The sequence below is a fragment of the Abramis brama genome, assembly GCF_963993115.1.
Source record: "Abramis brama genome assembly, chromosome: 1".
Taxonomy (NCBI): domain Eukaryota; kingdom Metazoa; phylum Chordata; class Actinopteri; order Cypriniformes; family Leuciscidae; genus Abramis; species Abramis brama.
The window spans coordinates 76,479,862-76,490,084 of record NC_139963.1 but is presented as its reverse complement, the minus strand read 5'-3'; the positions used below and the strand labels follow the sequence as shown (position 1 = coordinate 76,490,084).

The 10,223-nt window shown below is 40.3% G+C and overlaps 1 protein-coding gene and 1 long non-coding RNA gene across 4 annotated transcripts; one reads left to right on the top strand and one right to left on the bottom strand.

Annotated features, from left to right (window-relative positions):
* Positions 1-5,946: 5,946 nt before the first annotated feature.
* Positions 5,947-7,146, bottom strand: LOC311096374. The gene is made up of 2 exons (XR_014609017.1): positions 6,855-7,146; positions 5,947-6,081 (listed from the first exon to the last, which is right to left on the bottom strand). It is a non-coding gene; the product is annotated as an uncharacterized lncRNA (long non-coding RNA).
* A 244-nt stretch (positions 7,147-7,390) lies between these two features.
* LOC311097065 (uncharacterized protein) lies at positions 7,391-9,646 on the top strand. Of its 3 annotated transcripts, none has more exons than XM_084136526.1 (4): positions 7,391-8,804; positions 8,977-9,108; positions 9,212-9,414; positions 9,524-9,646. In XM_084136526.1, the coding sequence occupies exons 2-3, from the start codon at positions 8,999-9,001 to the stop codon at positions 9,411-9,413; spliced, it is 312 nt and encodes a 103-aa protein (XP_083992652.1). In that variant the 5' UTR covers positions 7,391-8,804; positions 8,977-8,998; the 3' UTR covers position 9,414; positions 9,524-9,646. The 3 variants fall into 3 exon arrangements, with proteins under 3 accessions (XP_083992652.1, XP_083992653.1, XP_083992651.1); XM_084136527.1 differs by having other exon boundaries at positions 8,974-9,108; XM_084136525.1 differs by having other exon boundaries at positions 7,391-9,108.
* The last annotated feature ends 577 nt before the right edge of the window (positions 9,647-10,223 follow it).

The following is a 10,223-nucleotide window of genomic DNA, read 5'->3' as shown; positions in this document are numbered from 1 at the left end:
CCTTCTACCTTTATAAAATTAATGTAAAGATATAAATAAATAAATAAATAAGCCGATCTGGCATGGAGTGAGTGACGTGACACTGGTTGAGGACCAGCATCTCAGAACTGATTTGACACTCATTTAATGCGTGTGAAAAAAATAAATATAGATGTCTTGATTAAAGCATTCTTTGGCATTAGGGGCTGTTCACACAGTACGTGTTTTCCAGTGTGAACGCACTAGGCGTGTTTAACTGTTGCGCTCGCGTCTCGTGCATGACACAGCATTCTCAAAATGCAGCACTCAAGTTAAAATAAGTTCAACGAAAACGCGCCTCGAGACCTAACTATAGATAATGAAGAGGAAGACTGACAGAAACAGAAGATGTCTGATAAGTGTGATCTGTGTCTGCTGGGACTGATCATTCTCTCTTCACTTCTGTCTGTCAAGGTTCTCCTCTGACCGTTCTGTCAGTCGTGTCATTGTTCAGTGTCTCTTTGTTTGTGTTGTGTTTGAGCACACGGCTCTGTCTCTGGTTGTGTTGGTCATGTGATCCTGCTTCCTTGTGTAATGGCAATTTTTTAAGAGTTAATAACAAACAGCATCAAAGGTGTAAGAAAACTTTCAAGAGGCAAATTGTAATAAGGAGAAAAGGCTTTATTCTTTGAGGATTCTTTTCACAACCGCAGCCACCCAGCTATGAAACAGAATGCCTGTAGACTCAATAAAACATAGACATTTTATACAGTTTAACCCCTCCTTCATAGTTTCAGTAGTTTTCCTTAAAGATAACCCCCTATCTTCCACTAGTTTGGACTGGTTTTTCTACCCCCCTGGGCAGGTCAAACTGTTCTCGTCCCTGAGAAGCCAAAAGGCCTTCATTTACGATCTAAATAACCTCCTGCTTCCCTCAGGAGGGGGCCTGGGACTTCACTTTATTACTAAATGACACCCTGTATTCCTGACTAAAATTCTTTCTCGTGCTCAGGTGTTTTCACTATCTTCCTGGCCCATCTGTTTTATTGGCCTGCTCTTTCCTGTCTCCCCTCAGCTGCTAGAAAACCTCACAGAAACATATGATTAAATGGGATTAACAGTTTTGGAAACAAATGAATATAAGAAATACTGAATTTTCCACAACACTTGTTTCCTGTTATCACGCCCCCTTGTTTCGTCCTCGTTTGTCTAAATGTGCTCTCCTGTTCCTCATGTGCTCTGCTCTCTTTATAATGTGCTTCTTATGCTACGCTACTGTTGTTGCTATATAGTCTGTTGTTTAAAGGAACATGCCGACTTTTTGGGGCTTTAGCTTATTCACCGTATCCCCCAGATACGGCAAAAGAATATACGGTAAAATATCCCCCACCTAATCTACAGCAAAAGAAAACATTTACAAGAGTTGCGAATGTGTGTTTTGTATGTTGAAATGTATGTTATTAAATAAAAAATGCCACGAAACAAAGACAAAACACATCTTTCTATAAGTGACCCTCAAAATCTGTGCATACAACAAAACACATGTATCCATGTACAGTGATTTATCAGAAAATTATTTTTGTATACACTGTAAAACCCAACAAGTTAACTCAACTCAAACCGATTGAGGAAACTAATTGTGGCAAACCATTTAAGTGTAAAAATAAATACATATGAGTATTGTGAACTTATATATATTGAGTCATATTCGTTTAGTCAATCATTTTGAGTATATGTAACTTGAATATTTTAAGTTCATTCCATTAAACTTTTAAAGTAATTTAAACCATTTAAACTAACTGGATGATATTGAGAGTGATGATATTGTATTGCAATATGAAGCACTTCAAAGTCAATACCAAATCAAAACTAGTTAGCACATTATTTGTAACTGAAAAGGTTTAATGACAAAATATGGTTATGGTTACACTTAAAATAGTTACAAAATAGATAACTTATACCATTAATCTTGCCCAGCATATATGAAATATGTTACCAGAGAGAGAGAGAGATAGTGTAGAGAGAGAGAGAGAGAGAGAGAGAGAGAGAGAGAGATAGTGTAGAGAGAGAGAGAGAGAGAGAGTGTAGAGAGAGAGAAAGAGAGAGAGTGTAGAGAGAGAGAGAGAGAACAAAACAAGTACATCACCCATTGGACGAACACCATTCAAAACCAACACAAACTGGAATGTTATTCGGCACTAAATCGAGAGTACACTGTTGCGAACTACCTGAGCACAGTGAGTGATGTGAAGCTCAGGAAAACACTGACGATGTACAGACTCAGCGAGCACAGCCTGGCCATCGAGTGTGTGTGTGTGTGTTTGTGTGTGTGTGTGTGTGTGTGTGTGTGTGTGTGTGTGTGTGTGTGTGTGAGAGAGAGAGACTCAGCGAGCACAGCCTGGCCATCGAGACGGGCCGGCGCAGACAGACCTGGCTCTCCCGTGAGGACAGACTCTGCACGCACTGCATGATGGGAGTGACGGAGCTTCACTTCCTCACAGAATGCCCAAAATATCAGAGATCAATTTCTATGTTGTTTTGATGCTTTGGCAATACAAAATGTACTTTTTTTGTCATGCCAATAAAGCTTTCTGAATAAAGAAGTGAAACTAACAGTAATGCTAAGAATAGCCTGTAAGGGTGGATTTCCTGCAGGGCTTCAGTCTGCAAGACTGCCGAATGACTAAAGAAACGTTGTCAGCAAGATGGTAGAAAACTGCACATTTCTTGTCTATTCCACCCACTGCCACTTATACCAACGACGGAAATAAGCGCAGTTACAATAGTTTAATATGTGGGAGAGCGTTGCTGTAGAGAGTGATGATATTGTATTGCAATATGAAGCACTTCAAAGTCAATACCAAATCAAAACTAGTTAGCACATTATTTGTAATTGAAAAGGTTTAATGACAAAATATGGTTATGGTTACACTTAAAATAGTTACAAAATACATGTATGAGATGATGATAACTTATATTATTAATTGTACCCAGCATATATGAAATATGTTACCAGAGAGAGAGAGAGAGAGAGAGAGTGTGTGTGTGTGTGTGTGTGTGTGTGTGTGTGTGTGTAGAGAGAGAGAGAGAGAGAGAGAGTGAGTGAGAGTGTGTAGAGAGTAAGAGGAGGTAAAGTGAGAGAGAGAGTGAGAGTGTGTAGAGTGAGTGTGTAGTGAGAGTGTGTAGAGAGTAAGAGGAGGTAAAGAGAGAGAGAGCGAGAGAGAGAGAGAGAGAGTGTGTGTAGAGAGTAGAGAGAGAGAGAGAGACCCAAGAAAGGGACCCAGAGAAAAAGAGACAGAGCAACAGTTGCAATCTTGTTTTATCCTTCCCTGACCATGTGACTTTAACCCAAATGAGAGACGTTCAAGCTGACCAATCAGATAATTACATCTCCCCACCGCACTAAAGGTGTGACAGTTCATCGACCCTGAAGTACACACATCTTGGCCTACAGGCCTTGATCACTATCAGCCCCTCTGTGCCTTTAGGAGCTACAAATGCTCCTTGTTGGAGAAAGAGGGGTGGAAAACAGTAAAGCAAATGTCTTTGTTGTCAAATATCTTGGATTATTTTCAGTCCTACAAGCCTATAAACTGTGTTCAGAGCAGATGTGTGTTGACTTGAGCCAGTGTGATTAACAGTATATGCACTTCTCACTCGTTTCACACATGTAAAGCAACACTTCACAGTGGGACAGTGTCACCAACAGCAACTCTAGCAGAATTTAAACACTGAGTTGGTCAGAATAGAGGAAGTTTATAGTCTATATACACATGGCCGGGGGAACTAGGGGTGCTGAGGACAGCTGTTTCACTACAGATGACATGACTTTGAATAACTTTTAGTTTTTTGAGAACACCTTCTACCTTTATAAAATTAATGTAAAGATATAAATAAATAAATAAATAAGCCGATCTGGCATGGAGTGAGTGACGTGACACTGGTTGAGGACCAGCATCTCAGAACTGATTTGACACTCATTTAATGCGTGTGAAAAAAATAAATATAGATGTCTTGATTAAAGCATTCTTTGGCATTAGGGGCTGTTCACACAGTACGTGTTTTCCAGTGTGAACGCACTAGGCGTGTTTAACTGTTGCGCTCGCGTCTCGTGCATGACACAGCATTCTCAAAATGCAGCACTCAAGTTAAAATAAGTTCAACGAAAACGCGCCTCGAGACCTAACTATAGATAATGAAGAGGAAGACTGACAGAAACAGAAGATGTCTGATAAGTGTGATCTGTGTCTGCTGGGACTGATCATTCTCTCTTCACTTCTGTCTGTCAAGGTTCTCCTCTGACCGTTCTGTCAGTCGTGTCATTGTTCAGTGTCTCTTTGTTTGTGTTGTGTTTGAGCACACGGCTCTGTCTCTGGTTGTGTTGGTCATGTGATCCTGCTTCCTTGTGTAATGGCAATTTTTTAAGAGTTAATAACAAACAGCATCAAAGGTGTAAGAAAACTTTCAAGAGGCAAATTGTAATAAGGAGAAAAGGCTTTATTCTTTGAGGATTCTTTTCACAACCGCAGCCACCCAGCTATGAAACAGAATGCCTGTAGACTCAATAAAACATAGACATTTTATACAGTTTAACCCCTCCTTCATAGTTTCAGTAGTTTTCCTTAAAGATAACCCCCTATCTTCCACTAGTTTGGACTGGTTTTTCTACCCCCCTGGGCAGGTCAAACTGTTCTCGTCCCTGAGAAGCCAAAAGGCCTTCATTTACGATCTAAATAACCTCCTGCTTCCCTCAGGAGGGGGCCTGGGACTTCACTTTATTACTAAATGACACCCTGTATTCCTGACTAAAATTCTTTCTCGTGCTCAGGTGTTTTCACTATCTTCCTGGCCCATCTGTTTTATTGGCCTGCTCTTTCCTGTCTCCCCTCAGCTGCTAGAAAACCTCACAGAAACATATGATTAAATGGGATTAACAGTTTTGGAAACAAATGAATATAAGAAATACTGAATTTTCCACAACACTTGTTTCCTGTTATCACGCCCCCTTGTTTCGTCCTCGTTTGTCTAAATGTGCTCTCCTGTTCCTCATGTGCTCTGCTCTCTTTATAATGTGCTTCTTATGCTACGCTACTGTTGTTGCTATATAGTCTGTTGTTTAAAGGAACATGCCGACTTTTTGGGGCTTTAGCTTATTCACCGTATCCCCCAGATACGGCAAAAGAATATACGGTAAAATATCCCCCACCTAATCTACAGCAAAAGAAAACATTTACAAGAGTTGCGAATGTGTGTTTTGTATGTTGAAATGTATGTTATTAAATAAAAAATGCCACGAAACAAAGACAAAACACATCTTTCTATAAGTGACCCTCAAAATCTGTGCATACAACAAAACACATGTATCCATGTACAGTGATTTATCAGAAAATTATTTTTGTATACACTGTAAAACCCAACAAGTTAACTCAACTCAAACCGATTGAGGAAACTAATTGTGGCAAACCATTTAAGTGTAAAAATAAATACATATGAGTATTGTGAACTTATATATATTGAGTCATATTCGTTTAGTCAATCATTTTGAGTATATGTAACTTGAATATTTTAAGTTCATTCCATTAAACTTTTAAAGTAATTTAAACCATTTAAACTAACTGGTTTGAGTTCATTTAATAAATCTAATCAAGTCTTAACAACTATATAGCTACTCAAATGGTTTTAGGAAACCGATTGCCGTAAATGATTTAAGTTGATTAAACTCAAATTAATAAAGTTTTATAAGACAAAGGAAAAACATTGGTATAAAGCAGGGTTCCTCAAACTCGGTCCTGGAGGGCCACTGTCCTGCACAGTTTAGCTCCAACCCTGATCAAACACACCTAGCTGTGAGTTTCTAGAGATCCTGAAGACATTGATTAGCTTGCTCAGGTGTGTTTGATCAGTGTTGGAGCTAAACTCTGCAGGACAGCGGCCCTCCAGGACCGAGTTTGAGGAACCCTGGTATAAAGAAATGGTCAAAGAAAAGAATGCAGTTATTAATAGTATTTATTGAAAAATAATTTATTTTACAAAAGGTTCTCAGTGATGAATGTTGTGAAAGATGGTCAGTCAGTCTCCTCACTGTCCAAAATACAAAACTGCACATGACTTCTGTCTGGCGAACTGTGAATAAACAAACAAACAAAAAAAACATTCATCTTCCACTGACAAAACTGGTTTACTCACAGCATAAATGCTAGAATAGAGGTTATGCGTGACGTCACCGTCGGCTAAGTGGCAAAAAGACTGAGCGGCAGCATTTGTTTTCAGCATAAAAACACACAAAGCGCATCTAAAATGGAAAAGAGCTTTGAGATTGACAGTACAACTAGATTTGACAAGAAAGCCAAGGTTTTATTTTTACAGACTGTCAGACTATGCTGAATTTAGGGGTAAAATCATACCATATATATTGTATTGTTATATATTGTATTGACAACTCATCAGTTAAATATTTACCATCGTATATTCTGAATAATTGTAAATTGAATTAAATAACTGAAATAATCGTCGAAACCAGGCACATATAAAATGTCAGAAAACAGGATTCCTGAATACATGTCAATATCCATGGATAACTGGATCTTTGATAAGTTGTTAGGAACACTATATCCAGTCCAACCTTTAATTTAAACTGATAATCCTTTGTTTTACTCGAGTTTTCTCTGTTTCCCTGTTAACTCCAGTCACGCAGCTCTTTAGCCACTCAGTCTGACTAGGGGGGCGTGTTCCGGCAGGAAAGTGATGTCAGTGCATACCCTTTATATCTCAGCTTGTATTACATTACATTTACACATTTGGCCGACGCTTCTATCCAAAGTGACTTACATTGCATTTCAAGGTGCACATTTTACATTCTTATCAGTTCTCAGTTCTTGCTTTCCCTGGGAAATTACCTTTTTCTTTAGTTTTTGCCATGTGAATGACAGTCGCTGGAGGATAGTCAGTCAGTCTTCTTACTGAAATAGATCCAAAAATGCGCAGGACACGTTTGTCTATTTTGAACTGTGAAAAAAAAAAAAAGCAAAAAAAAAATTAATACATTTTCCACTGACAAAAATGTAATTTACTCACAGCATAATAAATAGAACTGGTCAGCTTGTAGGACCTTTTTCTTTAATTTTTGCCACGTGAATGACAGTCGATGTGGAGGATAGTCAGTCAGTCTCCTCACTAATATAGACCCTAAATTGCACGGAACACGTTTGTCTATGCAAATACGTGAGAAAAACACAAAAATATTAATTACTCTTACACTGACAAAACTGTAGTTTACTCATCATTATAAATGAGGAAATATGTCAGCTTGTATTACCTTTTTTTTTTTTCGTATGAATGACGGTCGGTGGTTGATAGTCTCCTCACCGATATCCAAAATTGCCCAAGGGACACATTTGCCAAAATGTGAGAAAAAACACAAAATATTAATTAGTTTTCCACTGTCAAAAAATTGGTTTACGTTACTCACAGCATAATAAATAAAGGAATAAGTCAGCTTGTATTACCTATTTCTGCAGTTGTTGCCATGTGAATGACGGTCGGTGAATGGTAGTCTCAATCACTGATAATGATCCAAAATGGCTCGGGACACTTTTGTCTATGCAAATACGTGAGAAAGCACACAGAAATTAATTAATCTTCCACTGAAAAAAATTAAGTTTACTCACAGCATTATAAATGAAGAAATAGGTCAGCTTGTATTACCTTTTTTATTTCGTTTTTGCCGGATAAATGTCGGTCGGTGGACGATAACGTTATAGCTGCTAGCTGCTAGTCTCCTCACAATATCCACTTATTAATATTAATTTTCCACTTACGAATCTGTGGTTTACTCACAACATAATAAATAAAAGAGTATGTCAGCTTGTATTAACGTTACCTATTTCTTTAGTTTTTGCCGTGTGAATGACGGTTAGCACTAACGTAGACTAACCATGTTCCGTACACTTTTCACCTTTCACCGCACGTCAACGGCCACTCCTCTGTTGCTGAGAGACATACAAGCTTGTGTGAGTGCTCATTCTCAGGGGAAATTCCCATTGGAGGATCTATTCTTTGATTGATGTCTTTTGGACCAATAGTATTTGAGAAAAGTGGGGTTAAGTCCCTCTTCCACCTGTGTTCGGATGCTCACAGACGTTAACGGTGTTCCGTACAGGCGGCCAACGGTGTTCCGTACAGAGCGCATTTCAGATTTCAACTGCTAAACTCGACGTTAAAATGCTCATTTGTGAGCTGTTTATTTATTTTAAAAGAAGAGGATATTATTGAAATCTATAAGAAAGGTGAGTACATTTTTTTTTTGTTAAAACTTAAGTTAATTTGCCTACTGCCTAATAAGCTAGACCACCACGCGATGGTTAGTCATGATTGTGTCATGATATTACGTTAATTATGGCACGTGAATTAAGCATGAACCATGTGAAACGTTATAAAACAACTTGATCATATATTTCTGAAGAACAAGAAGGAGGGTAAACAATTTGCATTTGTTTAAAAAATTTAATAATTGAAAGTAACCAATTAATGGGCAACCGTGAACTGATAAAATGATAAGGATATTGTGTGCGTGTGTGAGTGTTGTAACGTGTGTGTGTGCACCATTTAAATTTAACACTAAAACTGATTATAAAATTCACTACTTAAGACTATTTACATTGTGTGTGTGTGTATGTGTATGTGTGTGTATGTGTATGTGTGTGTGTTAGGTTATGTGGACAAACAACATTTATGGCAAAGCCACTCAGCGTCTGGCACTTCCTCCACCTCAGCGCACTCAATGTGGAACCAGAGATGACAAAGGTCACACTGCACCCATTCATCAATGGCCCCATCTCCTGACCCAGGTGGGACCACCCTACTGCAAACAGCGCAGTGTTCCCCATCTTCCTCAATGGGAGGTGGTGTTTTTGGCCTCCTGCACTCGTTTTTTTCCTCCCTCTTCTTTGTCATTTCTTCCTTGCGCTTTCTCTTCTTTTCTTCCTTCTCTTTCTCCTCTGCTTCTTTCTGCTCCAGCAGTTGAACATACTCGTCACTCGTGATGACGCGGGCTGGCAGCGGAAGGCGACGCCTCACCTTGTCCCTCCTGTCCAAGGCTGGGGTCATCAGGACATTTGCGAGACTTTCTGGAATCACCCCCGCTGCTACCAGGTAATTTTTTTCAACCCCCCTTTTGCAGGTGGGGCAAGGTGTTGGAGTGGTGGAGGGAGTGTTTGATGTCTGTGTGTCAGTATCGCTGTATGTGTGTGTAAAGAGTGGCAGGTGCACCGGATGGTGTAGCTGAGGGAGTGACGGGAGCGATGGATGGAGTGACGGGAGCGAAGGATGGCGTGCCTGATGGAGTGACAAGAGTGATGGGTGGCGTGGCTGATGGAGTGATGGATGGCGTGGCTGAGGTAGTGACGGGAGCGCTGGATGGCCTGGCATCAACAGATGGGAGCACTCTCACCACCTAAGGCAATACAGCATATTTAATACTCATTAGCACACCACAAAAAAATGCAAGTAACTTAGAGGATAAATTATCATTGTATTAATGTTAAAATTACCTGGGTTGTGTCCACAGCCCCCCTGGACAGAGGGAAGATGCCTGCCTTCCGGAACCCAGCCTTAATGTTCAGTGCGGTGACGGCAGTGGGGTAGACTGCTTTTAGCAGGGAAGAAAACTGCTTTTTCCCCACCACCAGATCCCCTCGCACTAGACCCATCCGGGACGCCATGGTGGAAAAACCAGCCTTAAGTGGATTAAAGACCGCGATGTCTAGGGGCTGTAGGATGTGTGTGGTGTGGGCAGGGAGGCAGAGGATCTCAATTTTATTTTCCCTACTGTATAGGATGACGTCTCTTGAGACATGCGTCTCGTGTTGGTCCAATATTAATATGATTGGCCTTTCCTCCGGAGCATACTGCACAAAATGCCTGAGCCATTTAAGAAACAGCTCAGAGTCCATGTACCCCTTCTCTTGGATGCCATAGAGAGCGTTGGGGGGCCCATCCAGCCTGTATGCATTGCTTGGGAGGCAGCCGGGGTAGATGATGAAGGGAGGGATGCTGTCCCCGGCTGCATTCACGCAGCAGTGCACTGTGATGTGCTCCCTGGTGGTCTGCTGCTGCTGGTACACATGCTTCCTCCTGGTCTGGCAGAGCACCTTCTCCCTGGACCTTGGCTTGTCCCCAAAGCCAGTTTCGTCACAGTTGAAGACAAGATGGGGTTTGTCCTCTAAACTGTGACGAACATATAAGGCCTCATATAATTTAAAGAATCC